Source organism: Hemibagrus wyckioides, linkage group LG05, assembly GCF_019097595.1.
Source record: "Hemibagrus wyckioides isolate EC202008001 linkage group LG05, SWU_Hwy_1.0, whole genome shotgun sequence".
Taxonomy (NCBI): domain Eukaryota; kingdom Metazoa; phylum Chordata; class Actinopteri; order Siluriformes; family Bagridae; genus Hemibagrus; species Hemibagrus wyckioides.
This window is the reverse complement of record NC_080714.1, coordinates 12,016,636-12,036,078: the sequence shown is the minus strand read 5'-3', so window position 1 is coordinate 12,036,078 and position 19,443 is coordinate 12,016,636. Positions and strand designations below refer to the sequence as shown.

General features: G+C 39.2%; 1 protein-coding gene across 2 annotated transcripts in view; it reads right to left on the bottom strand.

Annotated features, from left to right (window-relative positions):
- Positions 1-19,443, bottom strand: part of gapvd1 (GTPase activating protein and VPS9 domains 1) — a 60,214-nt gene that overhangs the window by 22,222 nt on the left and 18,549 nt on the right. For both annotated transcript variants that reach the window (XM_058389762.1, XM_058389763.1), the window contains exons 8-15: positions 16,444-16,598; positions 14,913-15,042; positions 14,582-14,707; positions 11,499-11,672; positions 5,277-5,414; positions 2,238-2,372; positions 808-927; positions 534-611 (exon numbers count right to left, since the gene is read on the bottom strand). In XM_058389762.1, coding sequence (XP_058245745.1) covers positions 534-611; positions 808-927; positions 2,238-2,372; positions 5,277-5,414; positions 11,499-11,672; positions 14,582-14,707; positions 14,913-15,042; positions 16,444-16,598 — 1,056 coding nt within the window. The remainder of the gene's footprint in view (positions 1-533; positions 612-807; positions 928-2,237; positions 2,373-5,276; positions 5,415-11,498; positions 11,673-14,581; positions 14,708-14,912; positions 15,043-16,443; positions 16,599-19,443) is intronic.

The window sequence follows — 19,443 nt, the reverse complement described above, 5'->3', positions numbered from 1 at the left end:
CAAGAGCACAGCCCTGGAATCCCTAGTTGTAAAGAACCAATAATGGCTGCTTCAAGAACATACTGCATATAGCGTTATTTTCATTCACCTAGTTTTGCCTGTAGACACGTTTTCTCACTTAGCCTGCATTGTTACTGCTAGTAATGAATTCCTCATGCAGAGTTTTATGTTTAGCAACAAATGCTTTATCAAGTTACTTGTATTATAGGAAGTTACTGTAGTTCCTCATAGATATGAAATACATCCAGATGGTTGTTCTTTGATGATCCTTTTTGATTGATTGATCCTTGATTTATTCTCAGCGTATACTAGGTGTCACAGAGCACCATGTGATATTGGATGCTGGAATCTTTTATATTTAATCAGAAAGAGAAAATGAGCTCAGTATTGGTATCAATGCAGACACCTTGATTTCTATTAAGACACTTGTAACTGGTGAACTAACAGATGCCTATTTTTCACATCCAGCATGAGAGTATTTTCTTTACTATTACAGATAACAATGAGAATAAGACATTACAGATTTTCATTACCTTCTCCAGAGGAGAGGGGATCAAACATGGTCAGCAGAGAGTCAGCTTGAGCAGGCCCACAGGACAAATTATGTGCTCCTGGAAAGGTGCAAAAATAACAGAGCCAAAAGAGTGAGAAAAAGGGTTAACCCCACACCAGTAAAGCCTTTAACACAATATCATCATAATGTGTCGCAGCACACATTTTGTTGAAACAAATTAATTTACAACTCACTTAGTGATACATTTACATACTTATCCAGATATAAATAACTGTTTAAATAGATATGTATACCATGCACAGAATCCTCTCCATCTGGGCTTGTGACAGAGTCTTTGCCTCCAAAATCTGAGCTACATTCTGAGCGCAGGTCTTCAATCTTGTTGGGGATGTCTTCAGATGTTGCACTAATACCTACATAAAATGACAATTCATTAGTTTGTGTTTTCAAGCTATAAAACACATCCTATATATTCCTGGATTATTAGTAATAATTAGGGATAACATGAGATGGGTAGGATGGACAGAGGGGTTCTGGAGAGTTTACAGAGATCACGCCTATGCAACTGTGCATCATTCTGTATTCATGTCAGGTAGCTCATCAGCTGTTTTAATGGATGAAAAATACTTTCTGATGAAAAAACATTTGATTGACACCCTCTAGAAAGTATGTTAAAACGCAGAGTTCCAGAATGCATAAAGGCTGGCATGTCTGTAAAATGATGCTCATGTTTAACAGCAAACTTCTCCGGTATTCCCGGTATGGAAGCCCAAAGTGGCCTTTTTCCAGATAGAATTCCATTCAAAACTTTGGAGGTTCATAACTTGGCGGGCTTTCGAGATATCGACACCAAACTCGGCCAACTCCTTCAGAATCTTTGCCGGGATGAAGCCGTAAATTTTGGGTCTGATCGGAATTTTGGAATTCTGGTATAGCCCTGCCCCAAAATCACAAAACTACCCCAGCATACATGTGACATATCAAAACACTCAGAACAACGAGTGTAACTTCATGACAAATGTTGCGTGACGTCACGTGCATGCCACGGCCCCAAAATTGGCAAATTCACCAAACTACCCCAACATACACGTGACCTATCAAAACACTCAGCACAAGGAGGGGAAATGTGTGACGTGTGTCTGGGTGACGTCACGTGATGGCACGTGCGCGCCATGCCCCCAAAATCAGCGGATTTTCAAAATTACACCAACATACACGTGACACATCAAAACACCCAGCACAATGAGGGGAACTTTGTGACTTGTGCGCGCCACGCCCCCAAAATAAGCAGAATTGCAAAAATATCAAAACTTTCAGCACAATGAGGGGAACTTCGTGATGTGTGTTCTGGTGACATATCCACCCACCTCCAAAAGTATTGGCACCCTATCCATCCACTCGCATCCAGACGAATCAGGAACCTAACTGTCTACTCTCCACCAAATATATTGCCATCCAATCTCTCCACCCATCTCCAAAATGCGTCAGACATTACGACTACTTGCTTCGTCAAGCCAACATCAAAGTTTGTCATGACGAACTTTACAAATCTAGTTTGGAATTAGTATAGATGTTCTGGGTGTGTGCAATGTTGTGGGTATTAAGGATAAGTATAACTGATTTTGACAACAGGCTAGCAAAACAGAGAAATGAAACTTGAATTGTGGTGTTTTTAAGATAGCTAAATGTTGTTTTCAAAATGTATGGATTTCTTTGTGGGTACCTGAGATGATGCTTAATCCTGGGGTACTTGGTCGGGAGCTGACCTCTCTGACTTCAGTATCATCTGAAGTGCTTCCCACACCTGAACAGCTTTCTAATTCCTGTAAGCGCTCCTCTTGCTTTAAATCTGCAGTTTCTACACACACACACACACACAGTAACGCATTATTACATTTTAGCATGTACTACCAGTGGATTACACATACACTCACTAGCCACTTTATTATTACATCTGAACATTTGCACATTAAAGCAGTTATCTAATCAGCCAATAATATGAAAAAAATAAAATTGTGCAGATATAGGTCAAGGGCTTCAGATGATGCCCTGGTGATCTCTGACTTTGATCATGGCATGGCTATTGGTTTGAGTAGTTCAGAAATTTCTAAGAACATAAATTACAATTTCACAAAATTAAGTGCAAATACAAGAAACAAAATTATGTACATGTATAAAGTGTACAGTGTGCAATGTAAACAAGAAAGGCACGCATGTGCCAAGTCCTGCAGAGGTTGTTTGGTTCCATTTCATTCACCTCATTGTTTGATGTGTTGTGCAGTCTGAGATGTTTTTCTACCTACCACACATGTAAAGATAGCTTATTTGAGTTACTATAGACTTCCTGTGAGCTCAAACCTGTCTGGTCATTCTCCACTGATCTCTCTCATCAACAAAGTGTTTCAGCCTGCAGACTCCCCATCCACAGAATGCTTTTTGAGACTAGAGACTGTTGTATGTGAAATGCTTTTTTGGTAAACACTAGAGACTTGTATGTGAATTTTTTTGGGGGAAACACTAGAGACTGTTGCATGTGAAATTCCCTGAAAATCAGCAGATTATGAAGTGTTTAAATCAGTCCACCTGACACCAACCACATCACAAAGTCATAGAGATTACACTTTTTCCCCATTCTGATGTTTTCCTCATGTTCTGATGTCAATAACGGAAGGTCTTGCCCTGTATCTGCATACTTTTTGTTTTGAACCACTGCAACATGACTGGATTATAAGATAACTGACTGAATTTGCAGATGTACGGGTGTTACTAATTAAATGTATGGTGAGTGTATTTACAGTTTTCTCCAAATGTATTGTGGAATAACAAGGCCAATTCTGTTGTTTTTGCTATACATTAAAGACATTTGGGTTTGTCGTCAAAAGATGAATACAAGATATGTTGTAACTATCAAGAAATTAAAGCTAAAATTCCATCTAGAATAGTTAAACTATTTATAAATTTTGGTGAAAGACCACCACATTTTTTAGACAAGCAAATATAAAAGAAAATTATTGGTTTTCAAAATTGTATCATCAATGGTACACAGTTCCTGCCATAGTCTCTGCTAGTAAACTAGCTTGAAGATTTGTTATTGACAATGAGGCCAAAGCAATTCCGTAATTTGCTTTGGATAAGTGCATTATGCTAATTTTATGATCTGAAGTCAGTTATGTATGGAGTTTCTCTACCTTCCAGTCTGCATTTCCTAATTTGGTACTTTTACATTGATTTGGATTATAACAATGGGGACTTGTCCAAATGTTTAAGAAAAATTTAGTTTCTAGTTGGGTTTGTTTGTGGCTTGCAATTTGTTTTTGCTGGATCACTCAACTCCTATTTTTGCAGTTGTGTGCAGTTGTTTGAGTGCTGTGAGTTGTGTTGTTTTAAATCCCCTGGTTAGGTAGTACAAGTGATCCAGCTAGACTGAAACATTGGTGGAGAATTGATTCTCCTGAAGTATTCAAAACATTAAATGTTACTTATGTCTGCTTTTGAAGGTGCCCCACACTCAAAATGCATCACTCATGCCTCAAAATAGGGGGTTATAATTGGGGCTATAAAAATTAGGCAGGTATCTGGTTGCTAATTTTCTCTCCAATTTCATTGCATTGTGATATCATAAACACATCTACGGTGGAGTAAACAAGGGCCTGACGAGCAGGCAAGCTGCCTTTAACCCAGCACTCACAGCATTTCTCTGCATTATTTGTGAATCAGTGGTATGCGCCAAAATGAGTGCAAAAATCATAGCAGGAAAAGAGATACTGCAAAGAAACTGGCATACACAATTCATATGAGTTCAAGTCTGCAACATCACCTTTTCAAAGTACTGTTGGAAGAAATGACAGCTAAAGACCATAATCGTTTTTTGCATAACGATGTGCACTGGCTAACAGAGACATTTGTTGGAGAGAGTGCTTGACCTGCACAATTAACTTCTGGGAAATTTTTTTGTTTCATGTGTTACTAGAAATTTAGTACAATTTCAACATCAAACACTGGTTTGAACGGGCCTTATTCTTACATTTAATTCATCCAAAATTTGGTTTCTCTCTCTCTCTCTCTCTCTCTCTCTCACACACTCACTATATTTTAGTACAGATTAAGGATCGAAGTACAAATGAACAAAGTAAACTAGTTCCCTGGGAGAGGATGTCCATAGTCATAATGCTTTTCTAACAAGTATATAATGTAGCACATCACCTTTTGTTGGTTTTGGTGCTCTCATCTCAAATAGCATTTGGCTAGCATCATTATTTTCTCTTCATATACAGTTCTATGCTATACTTTATTTTGCTTGTTTTCATCAGTGTTTCCACATACATACTTGTTTGTGATAATAAAAAGACTGTTTTCCTATAAGATAATTAATTTGTCTAATAAAAACTGTTATATTGTCTATCAGGTTACAGGATTCAGAAACATTGGACAAGAGAAAAAAAAAATCCTTGCTCTCTCTCACAAACAACCAGCCTATACAATACAGAGTGTACGTCATTGCACTAAAGTCACAGCAACATTATCTGTATTTCAATAAAGACTCATTTTGGTATATCAATAAAATATAACGTGGTGGGATGTATGCCCTTAGTGAGTTTTAGAAACTTACTAAGTCCAAATCTGTGGAGTTTAATAATAAAGCATAAAATGGCACTAATGTATAATGATTGGAGGCGTTCACCAAGCAGAACAAATCTGTAAATCTGATTAGACATATGTTAAAAAATTTTTAATCATGCTCTCTGCTAAACTGAATACTCACCTGAGTCACTGGGCAAGACTTCAACACTCCAGGCCTCACTTGTGGTTTCAGACATTGTTGAACCGCAGGGGTCTAAAAGAACCGGGCCAGGTGCTGGAAAGCACAGCAAACTACCCAGCATGTTTTCCACCATAGCCCCTGAACAAACAATGCAGCAAGAAAATAAGGCTGTGTGTGTGTAACTAACTAACCAAATTTTGTTATGAATCATTTTTTAGCTTTTTAAAATTTGATGGGAAAAAATTGTTTGTATAGCAACTTGATGGGTTGAAAAGGTTCTGAGAAAATGTATATTCTCAAATATTAATGATTATGTCTATGTGACAAACATTTTCTGAATTAAATAACACTCATATCATGCATGTGCATTTAGCAGTGCTGGACAACAAGTAGTGAGGATATTTCAACCAATTACTATTTTTTGATCCAGTAGTGTTGATAAAGTGTACACTGTACAATTATATAGGATACACAATATGATTTATTATACAGAGCATTCAGAAAGTATTCAGACTCCATTTGTTTCCGACATTTTATGTTGCTGCCTTATGATAAAATGCTTAATATCTTTTCACATCAATTTATACTCCATATGCAATGCAAAATCCAGATTTTAGGGAACTATTAGGGATGCCACAATATTCAATATAATATTGAACCGTTCGGTACGACCTCCACGGTTCAATACGCGTATGTGAACTGCATTTTTTTCGTTTTTTCCTTAAAATAATAATAACCATGCATTTTATTACTCTCTGAACCGCCTGTTTGTGTTTGCCTGTACTGTATGTTTATACCCTGAGACAGACACGCCTCCCCGTGAGTAAATATCCAATCAGTGAGAGCTAAAGTTAGGGGCGCTTAAACATGCTTGCAATGCTGGTGTCAGATTTCACAATCTAACCACAGAGAGCGGTGAAGCGAGACAAATACGAGGAAGCAGTGCTGTCTTTCAAATCTGTGGTGTGGGGACATTTCGGATTTATTGTTGACTATGATGCCGATGAAACAAAAATGCTAAACAAAAAAATTACTGTGTGCAAGCACTGTTGCACACGAGTTAGCTACTCAAATGGAAATACTGCCAACATGACCACACATATGCAGCTCCATGACCCAGCGATATCACTGTGTGGAAGCAGGACGGCAGAGCAGGTAACACAGGCATCCAAAAAGTAACAGTCCCTAGCTGATTCCTTCCAGCATTCATACCCAACTGAAGACACAAAAAATAATTATAATATAATAATTGCTAAAGATTTGCAGCCATTTTCTGCTTGAACTGCGTTACACACTACCGCCATGTCCTTTTTTCCTGACCTCTACGAAAAGACTTGTAAAAAAAAATCTAAAACGAATTGGCTAAAGCGCAAAGCCTTGCTCTATTAACAGATAGTTGGACCTCACGGCCAACAGAGAGTTATCTCACCCTTACTGTTCATTACAGTGCGGATTGGGAAGAAAAGAACCCTGTAATAAAGTCATACAAGCGCTAATTTTTCATCTCTCACTATTTTAAGTTGATTTTTGCATTTAAGTAAAATAAAGAGAATTGCAACTAAACCAGGTGTTTTTTACTTCTTAACATACTTACTTAAAAAATTTAATTTGCCAAGCCATCCGAACCGAAAACCATGGTTAAAAAAACCGTGGTACGTATTGAACCATGGATTAACTGTATTGTTGCATCCCTAATAACTATGCAAATTTATTAAAAAGGAAAAAAACCATGAAATATTATATTGACATAAGTATTCAGACCTTTGTTAGGACACTTGAAATTTAGCTCAGGTGCATCCCATTTCCCTGGATCATCTCTGAATGGACAGATTCAATTGATTGGACATAAGCTCTAAAGACACACCTGTCTATATATGGTCTATAAGCTGAAAATGCACATCACAGCAATACCATAAGGTCAAAGAAGCTACTTGCAGAGCCCAGAGAAAGGATTTTGTTGGAGCACAGAATGTTGAGCAACGAGAAACTTTGACCTCAAAGTTCCCAAGAAGAATCCCAAGCATCATGTTTAAAAGAAAACCACCCATCACTCATCACCAATGTAACACAATCCAAACGGTCAAGCATGGTGGGGGAATAAACTGCTGTGGGAGTGTTTTTTCTGCAGTACAGACAGCTCCAGAGTGCTGAGGACATTAGATTGAATTGATACACCTTTCAACAATGACCATAAGTGCATAGCCAAAATAAGGCAAAGATCGCTTAGGAACAACTCTGTAAATAAGTGGCCTAGCCAGAGCCCAGAACTCAAATCAACCAACCCAGAAAATGTCTACTGACAACAATATTCAACAACAGCCTGACAGAGTTTAAGTTTGTGGACACCTGACCATCATACCCATATGTGGGCCCTCAAACTGCCGACACAAAGACAGAAGCACACAACTGAAGGATGCCTTTGTTTACTGAAGTATTACCATTTCATTTTTTCTGAAACCAGACCAAACTTGTTTCAGCATGACAATGCCTTGGTGCACCAAATCAGGCTCATAATTACATGGATGCCAAGGTGTGGAAGAATCTAAATGTCCTGACCAGAGTCCTGACCTCAACCTCCGGGAACACCTTTGGGATGAACTGGAACATTGAGTGCACCACACGCCTTCTCATTTGACCTCAATAATGCTTTTGTGATTGAATGGGCATATGCTCACACCTACACTCCACAATCTTGAAGACTCCTTCCCAGAATGGAGAAGGTTATTACAACTGCAAAGGGTGGGACCAAATCTGGAATGAGATACATGTGTGATGGTCAGGTGTAGACTTAAGCTGTAGACTTATTCCAATATTTCTATTTGAGCATCATATATATTGTATCGCATCTTTTAAAAAAAAATAAAATAAAAAAACTTTCACTAATTTAAATATAGACATTTTAAGTATTTCAATTGGACGTACACTATATTGCCAAAAGTATTCGCTCACCTGCCTTGACTCGCATATGAACTTAAGTGACATCCCATTCCTAATCCATAGGGTTCAATATGACGTCGGTCCACCCTTTGCAGCTATAACAGCTTCAACTCTTCTGGGAAGGCTGTCCACAAGGTTTAGGAGTGTGTTTATGGGAATTTTTGACAATTCTTCCAGAAGCGCATTTGTGAGGTCACACACTGATGTTGGACGAGAAGGCCTGGCTCTCAGTCTCTGCTCTAATTCATCCCAAAGGTGTTCTATCGGGTTGAGGTCAGGACTCTGTGCAGGCCAGTCAAGTTCATCCACACCAGACTCTGTCATCCATGTCTTTATGGACCTTGCTTTGTGCACTGGTGCACAGTCATGTTGGAAGAGGAAGGGGCCAGCTCCAAACTGTTCCCACAAAGTTGGGAGCATGGAATTGTCCAAAATGTCTTGGTATGCTGAAGCATTCAGAGTTCCTTTCACTGGAACTAAGGGGCCAAGCCCAGCTCCTGAAAAACAACCCCACACCATAATTCCCCCTCCACCAAACTTTACACTTGGCACAATGCAGTCAGACAAGTACCGTTCTCCTGGCAACCGCCAAACCCAGACTCGTCCATCAGATTGCCAGATGGAGAAGCGCGATTCGTCACTCCAGAGAACGCGTCTCCACTGCTCTAGAGTCCAGTGGCGGCGTGCTTTACACCACTGCATCCGACGCTTTGCATTGCACTTGGTGATGTATGGCTTGGATGCAGCTGCTCGGCCATGGAAACCCATTCCATGAAGCTCTCTGCGCACTGTTCTTGAGCTAATCTGAAGGCCACATGAAGTTTGGAGGTCTGTAGCGATTGACTCTGCAGAAAGTTGGTGACCTCTTCGCACTATGCGCCTCAGCATCCACTGACCCCGCTCCGTCAGTTTATGTGGCCTACCACTTCGTGGCTGAGCTGCTGTCGTTCCCAAACACTTCCACATTCTTATAATACAGCTGACAGTTGACTGTGGAATATTTAGGAGCGAGGAAATTTCACAACTGGATTTGTTGCACAGGTGGCATCCTATCACAGTTCCACACTGGAATTCACTGAGCTCCTGAGAGCGACCCATTCTTTCACAAATGTTTGTAAAAACAGTCTGCATGCCTAGGTGCTTGATTTTATACACCTGTGGCCATGGAAGTGATTGGAACACCTGATTCTGATTATTTGGATGGGTGAGCAAATACTTTTGGCAATATAGTGTATGTAGATGAACTGTTATGTATTATATTCTTTCTCTGCCAAAGACCACCTTAAAAACAATCAACTTGCATATGAGAATTATTTTTGTTTTCTTTTGATATTTGTAATTTGAAGTAACAAATTTATGTAGGTAAAAAACTCAGGTTATAAAAAGTTTAACTGAACTCTGACTGAGCTCCAGAGATCCTGTGTGGAGATGGGACAAAGTTCCAGAAGAACAACCACCACTGCAGCCGCTGCAGGGCTTTATGGCAGAGTGGTTAGACGGAAGCCTCCCTTCAGTGCAAAACATATAAAAGCCTGCTTGGAGTTTGCAAAAAAGCACCTGAAGGAACAAGATTTTCTGCTCTGATGAAACCAAGATGGAACTGTTTGGCCTCAATTCTAAACATTATGTCTGGAGGAAACCAGGCACCACTCCTCACCTTCCCAATACCATCCCCACAATGATGCATGGTTTTAGGAGAAGGGACTGGGAGACCAGTCAGGGTTGAGGAAAGCTGAATGGAACAAAGTCCAGAGACATCCTCAATAAAAACCTGTTTCATAGCACTCAGGACCTCAGACTAGGCTGAAGTTTCACCTTATAACATAACAACCCTAAGCACAAAGACAAGACAACACAGAAGTGACTTAGGGACAACTCTGTGAAAGCCCTAGAATGGCCCAACTAGAGACCTGGCTTGAACCCTACTGAACATCTCTGGAGAGACCAGAAAATGCCCATCTACCAACGGTCCCTATCCAACCCGACCAAGCAGAATGGCTGAAAATCCCCCAATCCAGGTGTGCAAAGCTTGTTGCTTCATACCCAAAAAGACTTGAGGATATATTTGCTGCCAAAGGTGCTTTAAGTACAAAGTAAAGGGTCTGAGTACTTATGTACATGCTCAGTTTTTTCACTTTGTCATTATGGGGTACTGAGTTTAGAGTTTGAATTTGAACAATTGCAGTATCAGGCTGCAACATAACACAATTGAAAAAGTTGTTACGTCCTTGGACGTATACTATTATTTGTATGTAGGAATTTTGTATGATTTCTGTGTTGTACGTTGTATCGCGTGTGGGCAGTGTCTCTCCCCCTCTCCCTCACTTTCCTTTTGGGCAGTGCTTAATTGGAACCAGCTGCAGGGGATTGCTGCAGGAAATTTCGTCACGAGCGGAAGCTTTAAAAGCTGGGAAGCAGAGCAGTGTCGGCGAGCTTCTGTAGTGTGCGCGTGGTGAAGCTCCGTCGCAGGCATTGCGCCATTCTGCCCCCTGTCCCAGACGACCTTTGATTGCGTGTTGTTGAAGGACGATAGTGTTGTATTCATTGCTGAATTACTCTCTGGTTGACTTGCGGCAGCAATAATCGCTGCGCGAGTAGTTCCCCTCTTGGGTTTGGTTGCAGAGACCCCGCTTTCTGGCGACCACTGTTTAGTTTCGGTTTCGTTCCTCTGTACCCCTATTCTGTTTAAGTTGTCCATTATTTGTACTCACTCTGTGTTAAGCATTTATGTTTCTAAACCAATCCTTAGTTAATACGGGAGCAGTAGGTTGGGGATTACCTTTTATTTTGTGACCTGTTTTCTCCTGGTTTTGGCTAGCTAGGGAGTTAGGGAAGATCTTTGTATTTCGTTTGAAGACTTTTTTTTGTTAGGCAATTTAACTCCTTCTTCCACCAGCTAGTCTTCCTTTGGTTTGTTATTTTGGCCTTGATCCCCTTCTGAAGTTGTGCTTCCCCTACTTATTTCTGGTTTGAAGTAATAAAAAACAAAAAAACATACTTTCCAGCTTGTATACATTTCTCGTGATTATTGTGTCAACAAGGCGGAATTGGTTTGGTTTATTTATTTAAGTACTATTTCTTTATTTACATGTGTCTTGTCACCAGTCCTACCAACCCTAGACTGGTTAGGTCGTGACAAACTGAAGGGGGCTGAATACTTTCTGAATGCACTGTACATTTGCACATACATTTGACATACTTCAGTATAACTGTAAGGGTGCCTGATAAGTTCTTTCTGCTTGCTGAATTTACTCTGAAGAGACAATAATAAATAAAATGCCTTACCTGATATTTCCTGAAGTCTGTCTTCATCTATATTAGGATCAAAGTCACTACCAAGTACATCAGTGCTCCAGGTTTCACTGACTGTCTCAGAAATATCCCGATCATCTGTCAGACCCATCATGTCCCGAATCTCAAACTTCCGGAGTTTATCATCCAGATTATCTTGTGTGGTGGCTACAGACAAATCAACAAAATCATGCATTAATGGATTAATTATAAATGACTAACAATAAATATACTGTACAAAATAAGGAATGACCAGGAGAAATTACTACTCATACTATCCATATAGGCTATGGTCAGTGACTCACATATTTTCCCCTTTTGGTGCTTGATGGGAATATTTACTCAAGCTCTCGACCAGTATCTGTATTATTTTATGCATTGTGCAGCTGTCAGATGATTGGCTGATAGGATAACTATAAAATGTGCAGGTGTACAGGTGTACATATTAAAGTGGATGCTAAGTAAATGTTAATGGCATGTACTGAATATTATACAATCAATGATCCTGAGATGGTTGTACCAGTGAGAGCTTTGCATAATCCTTTCAGTTTTTGTTACATGTAAACAAATAACCTGAATCTTACCATAAGCACTTCAGTACAAAGTTTCTTGTATATTTTGTACAAAGAACAAATAAACATAATTACTAAACAAATTGTACAGTCGTTGTGAAACGAACAGAAAAAATGAATTCTGCAATATGTTCCTTCAGTGCTTGGCACAAATTCAGAAATTATTTACCCACCAAATTTTAGTGCAAACGGATAGTAGTGCAGGGAAGAGATGAGGCTCATGTTTAAACTGCATAAGTGACCGTTACCTCAGATGATTACATAGAGACTAATATGAACACTAGAAAATTGTAACTCATTTCATATTATAAATATTTATAGACAGTAAAGTTAAAAATGTAGAGTTTGATAGCACATTAACTACTGAAATGAAATGTTTAAATGCAATTTCTCCCTTTTCACTTTACTATAGTGTCACATACACTATAAGGCCAAAAGTATGTGAACATCTGTTCAGCATAACCATATTTGCTCATGGAACATCCCATTAAAAAGCTGGTCCCACCTTTATTATACTGAACTGCATGCAAAAAGTGAAAAAATATTTCAAATGAGAAAACGTTTTCAAAACTACAGTAACATAGGAACTGTAGGAACAGGTTTAGGAAATACAGACATTTTTACATAGTCGCTACATTTTGAAAGGGAAAGGTACGAAAGTAATTGGATAAACTAACAATTATGAAAATAAGAATTATTTTTAATACATGCAAATCATTATGCAGTCCATTACTGCCTGGTGTCTGGAACCCATAGATATTAACAAATGCTGAGTTTTCTCCCTTGAGATGCTTTGCCAGGTCCTTTGTTCAATATTAAGAGTCATTGCAAACAGCTACCAAATACAAATTCTACACATGAAATCATCCCCAGATGTTTTCTCTCTCTTTATTTCTTAATAAAATTAAGATCAAAGCCGAATAACAAGAAGAGAGGCCACACCTGGCCATGAAACTGAATCAGTCAAGGGTCCAATTAATTTTGAGCATGTTAAAATGGAGGAACTACATATGAAACGGTTGTAATTCCTGAATGGTTAATGGAACATTTTGAAAAACCACTACAGTTCAATCACACACATCTTGACTGCTTCATATCAAATCTATTGTGGTTGTGTAGAGAAGCAAAATTACTGTGCATGGACTTATGGCCCTGACAGTGTATATAATGATTATTAAAAGCTTACACACCCCTGTTAAAATGGCAGGTTTTGTGATTTAAAAAATTACATTGCCAGTTCTTCTGAGAATCTAACCAGTCTAAGCAGTTTGAGTCTAACAGCAAGCTTGGCACATCTTCACTTTCCATAATTTCCCACTCTTTCTTGAAAACATTCTAGATCCATCAAATTTTATGGATATCTAAATTTAGGAGATGTAGGAGAACTTAGGAACTCGGGTACATTGAAGACAAGCTGCGCAGCTGCATTTTGTATCATTTGCAGAGCATCTTCCACCCTACAGATTTTTAGTTGGATTCAGGTCTGGGGTCTGGCTAGGCCACTCAAAAACTGATCTTATTTTGGGCTAAGTCATTCCTTTGTTGATTTGGATGGTGAAATTCCTTTTCATCTTAAGCTTACTAGGAGACACCTGAAGGTTGTCTATTAAAATTAACTGTTTTTTGTGCCAATTCATGATTCCTTCCACCTTTGTAAAAGCCGTAGTTCTAGCTGAACAAGCAGACCTGTTGCACCATAGGTGTGGTTTTCTTTTGTTCATGTGCTTTTTTTTGCACCAATTTGAACATATCTTTTGGAATTGGTCTGATCAGAACAGAACACACTTTGCTGCATGGTTAGTCATGATTTAGGTGAGCTTGGTGGTTTTTTATTTGTGAGAAAGTGCCTCCATCTAGCCCATAGCAAAGGCGTGAAGAATATCAGAGATTGTTGTTACATGCATAGAATAATCAGTACTTGCTTAAAATGTAAACGCTTGTCCAAATTAAAAAGTTTCACACTGCTTTTCACTTAATATCTTAATGCTTTTATTTTCACATTAAGGGTGCAAAAAGTTCTGACATAATTGGTTTCATTTTTGTATATCGAAAAGCCTGCCATTTAACGGGAGTGTGTAGACCAGGGTGCTGGTGGTAGCTCAAGTAGTTAAGGCTCTGGGCTGTTGATTGGAAGATAGGGGTTCAAGCCCCAGCACCAGCAAGCCGCCACTGTTAGGGCCTTGAGAAAGGCCTCCAACTCCCCCTGCTCCAGGGGAGCTGTATCATGGATCACCCTCCAAGGATGTGATATGCGAAGAAAGAATTTCACTGTGCAGTAATGTATGTGAGACAAATAAAGGGGACTTAACTTTTATATCAATTGCACTAAAAAAAAAAACCTTCTGACCTCGAGAAGGGTTGCCAGGCTGCCATACCTTTCAGAATTCACATTGCTGCCACAGCTAATAAAAAGTCTTTATTGTATAAAACATCCTATCTCTGGATTTCATAGATCCAGCTGCATGTAAAGTAATGAGGAAGAAATAAGTAAACATCAGCCCAAACCTTGTTCATGTTCCAGTAGCTGCAGAGCTTCAACACCATTACTGACAGATGGCCCTGGGCCTAAGTCAGACACAGATTCTGCTTCCATGTCCAGAGATGAGACAGAGTTGGAACGGTTAGATGGCCCTTTAAAGACAAGAGCAATTTTACCCTTAAAATCTAACACAAATACCTTTTTCTTGTTTAGAATCAATTTACTATAAATCAGCCTTTAGTGAATTTTGGTGATGAGGTTGAGTGCAAACAAATAATGGAGCTCAAAACACTGCTGGTATGACTATCCTACATGTGGGTGTAACTAAATTGTCCTGATACTTGTGGGAAAACACACCCTCAGAGACTCCTTCCAGATTATCACTACACAGAGAGAAGCGAAGGGTTTTGTCAGGTTTGCCATGTAGTTTAGCCTCATCAGCTGGGGCATCTCCTTGAGTTTCATCTGAAAGTTGCAAGTTCAGCACCTAAAACAAAAAGAAAAATTAAGATTTATTTACAAGATTTACAACATTTATTAGCTGCAATTCTAATAAAGCTTTTAAATGTCAGGATATCTGTGGGAAATGACTATAAAAAATTAAATGCATCCGATACAGAAATTAAGACGTTTGAAGGATTGTTAAACACCTGCTTTCATTTAGACCATTTAGTTTTGTGTCTTAACCATGTATATAGTGGATATACAAAGTCTATACAACCCTGTTAAAATGGCAGGTTTTTGTGATGTATCAAACAATAAAAATCATGTGATTATTATTAAAATTATCTTGATTTAATTTTAATCACAAAATACTGCCATTATACAGGGTGTGTATAGCCACTGTATACTGTGCACATACACTCTTATCCTCTAGTGGTAGAAATCTAAACTGATCATGATAAGATCTCATCCACATTAGAGCCAATCATAACAGCATAATTAACAAAGTAATTACTAATGGACGTTGGTGCTTACAACAAGGTGAAACAAACAAATGAAATTTAACAATCTAAAAGGAACATCTAAAGTTAAACAGGTATACCTTCAAGGTTTGGAACATGAAGTTTTGAGCAGAGGCGAACCATTTTAGAAGTGCTGTAAAGTGGTGAAAGTGGTAAATGGCTTATCAGTTGATTTTGCTTGCCCAGTTTAGTTATTGCTTATAGATCGAACTCCTTTTATTATGGGTTGTGTCTTGCAGAGAGACATTCTGAGCATGGATTGCCAAGTGAAGCAACCTAAATTTACAGCAAGAGTGTACGTGTGAGTCTTTGTTAAAGCTTCTTTTCTTTTTAAGTATTTTTTAAAGACAGGCAGGGTGCAACACAGGATTTTTAATCACAGGCAAGACCGGTCCGGCATTTATTTCAGATTATTCAATAAATCACAATTTCAACTATTTATATACATCAAATTGGTCATCTCTTTAAAATCAGCCAACACCTCAGGAAAAAAAGTGTGAAACAAATGTCAATGTAAAAAAAAAAGTCAATTCGTTATTGTTTCGTTATTTGTACAGCAGAACTACCCTTAAAACATACACCAAACATAAAGGAAGCTGTTGAAGAAAAACTGTTTCAGAAATTTTACTGGGGGACACATACTGCCTTCCCCATTTAGAAAACATGAAAAAAATTAAAGAAAAAGTAGATTATTAACAATATGTATGTATGCATGCATGCATGTATGTAGATATGTATAATATAGGGGATGTGGTAGCTTCATGGTTAAGGAGTTGGACTATTGATCAGAGGCTTGTCAGTTCGAATACCAGGTCCACCAAGCTGCCACTGCTGACCCCTGAGCAAGGCCCTTAACCCTCAATTGTATAAAGTGAGATAAATTGTAAGTTTCTCTGGATAAGAGCATGTATGGACTTTGTTACCTCATTTTCAGGCATCATTCCAGGCATAGTCTGAGAGGAAGTTCCTAATGAGATGACAAGCACCTCCTCAGGCATGACTTCCTGCTGGGGGTCCTGATAGGTGGCGTCCGCCTCATTGTCCTGAGTGATGTTGGAGCGGGAGCGGCTACGGGTTGCTATTGGCAAATAGGCATATCGGTGGCTCTTTAGTGTAGTAAGTAGATATTTAAACTAACAACAAACCACATTTAATGAGGCATAATAAAAGTACAAAGAGGTTTCAAGTTTATTGTCATGTGCATTGAGAATCTATATGCAATGAAATTCTTATGCTGAAAGTACACTCCTACCCAGAGATGATTCTAAATTAATTGAAAAGCTAAGCTTTGTTTAACAGACTAAGTTGAAGCAAATGAGGAAAAAACACAGAAACACAAGCACACACGCATATGCAAAGATAAAACACACACATTTTCAAGGCTTGGCCCATAACTTAATATATTTTAACAAGGAAATGAATGTTTTTATTAAATTGTATAGTGCCCACAACTGGCCCAATTTCATGAAACCTGGTGCATACAAACAATTCTTAATACCAGCATAGTGTTGGGTTTGGCATGTGGTGAATCAGTGATATTTTAGGCTGTATCATCATGGCATTCCCTAGGTCCACAACTTGTGCTAGCATGTGACTGCTACTACTACTGAACCATTGTGGAGGACCATGTGCACCCAATGGTTCAAATATTGCACCCCGAAGGTGAAGCTGTGAATCATGATAATGCACCAATACACATCACACGACTGGTGACAGTGTATTTTGATGAACATGAAAGTGAATTTGAACATCTCCCACAGCCTGTATAGTCACCCGATCTGAATATTATTATATTACATACTTACAGTATGTATAAGTCGAATGTAAAGGCTCTAGGAACCTGTGGCAGGGAGTGAGAATGATTCCAGTTTATAAAACCCCCCATTCTCCAGAACAGTGAATGCAGATGTTTCTCTGGCAGAGCTTGCATCAAGGCTGCAGCTAACAGTGGTAATGGCCCAAATGGTGCCAACAGTGCAATCAGTGTTAGTGATGCTAACAGCGCTATAAGCACTGCATGTCTGAGCATGATGTGCAGAAGACCAGACAGCATCTCAGGTGGTATTTCCAAGCCAATATAAGACTATGTTATGATATGCATGATCAACAGTAATCAACAAACAATTCATTTCAATTGAGACTGAACCACAGGGCAGGATAAGGGAAGATCACAAAGGGATGCTTTGTTACCTTGGGTCCTCCAAGCAGCAGGACTGACCACTAGTTACAAACATTGTGTGGTTGAAGGAATGGTCTCTCTTCTTATGAAGTGACTGGGTTCTCTTAATCTAGTGTAAGGACTTAGATGATAACAGATCTCATCACATTTCAGGTCAAATTCATGTAGAAATAAGTTAGCAGTACTTGGTACAGTAGCAGAAAGGATTTACAGATAAAAACAGCTGTTTGTTTTGTTGGACAGTAAACCAAAACGATTGTCAGCAGGTCATTCAGAACACAGTTGTTAGACTGTTGGCCAATTTCAGTCACACACAAAGCTGTGGTCAAGTCAAGTAGTTTTTATAAATATACTGGAGATACATGGTGCCTTATTGGTTAGTGAAGCAGGTGTTTAATAAGGCAAACTATGTGCTCAAACACATAGCTGGCATTATAGCATATAATGATGCAACCAATCACACGCTGCTTTAGGCGTTTTCCTGTATGAGATATAATCCACACAACAAGCCAATATCCAAATGCTGGGAATGTATCCTGTATCCAAGATGTAATTGCCGTGTTTAAAGCAAGAGCGCCAGCAAATCTCAGTGCTCTCAGTGCTCAGTGGAAAGCCAAGTCTTAAGCAGTTTGCAAAATAGATGGTGAAATCTAGGAATCTAGGGCCATTGGGTGAGGGTAAACTCCAAATAAAGGTAGAATACAAGTTTGAGATGTCTAATTATCCAAGTAGGAACTGGTTTATTAGTGAGAGTTCCTTGTAGGTTGCTGTAACAGGAAATAATAATAACGGTAATATAAAGATATATAACAGCATACACCTATCATCCTGGTGCCATGTGTTCCCCAGGTAAGCGGCGCACATGCACCCGGTCATCCAAAGGATGTAAAAGAAAACATGATTCATCAGACCAGGCCACCTTCTTCCATTGCTCAGTGGTCCGGTTCTGATGGTCACGTACTCAATATTGGTGCTTTCGGCGGTGCACAGGGGACAGCATGGGCTCCCTGACTGGTTTGTGGCTATGCAGCCTCATCTGCAACAAACTGCTATGCACTGTGTATTCTGACACCTTTCTATAAGAACCAGCATTAACTTCAGCAATTTGAGCAACAGTAGCCCATCCATTAGATTGGACCACACAGGCCAACCTTTGCTCCCCACCTGCATCAATGAGCCTTGGCCATCCATGACCCTGTCGCCAGTTCAGCACTGTTGCTTCAATGGACCACTTTTGTTAGATACTGACCACTGCGGACCGGGAACACCCGACAATAACTGCAGTTTTGGAGATGCCCTGAACCTGTCCCTTGTCAAACTCACTCAAATCCTTACGCTTGTCCATTTTTCCTGCTTCTAACCTATCAATTTTGAGGACAAAATGTTTACATGCTACCTAATATATCCCACCCACTACCATGTGGCATGATGAGGAGAAAATCATTGTTATTCACTTCACCTGTCAGTGCTCAAAGTTATTGCTGATTGGTGTATATTTACTATGTATGCGGTCCCGGTTCCAGGGAGCAAGAAAAGTTTTAAACTAGATGGCATTACACCCAACTATGGTTGGCCAAGTCAAATACACACTGATAGACATTATTTCACATTAATGAACTCAAAATAGTTATGAGACAATTTATGATAGGATTAGGAATCACTGATAGATTTACAGTAGGCTTCCTTTAATTTTAATCAGTGCGGCCATTATCTACATTGGCCAAGAGGTGCATAACAAATCCGA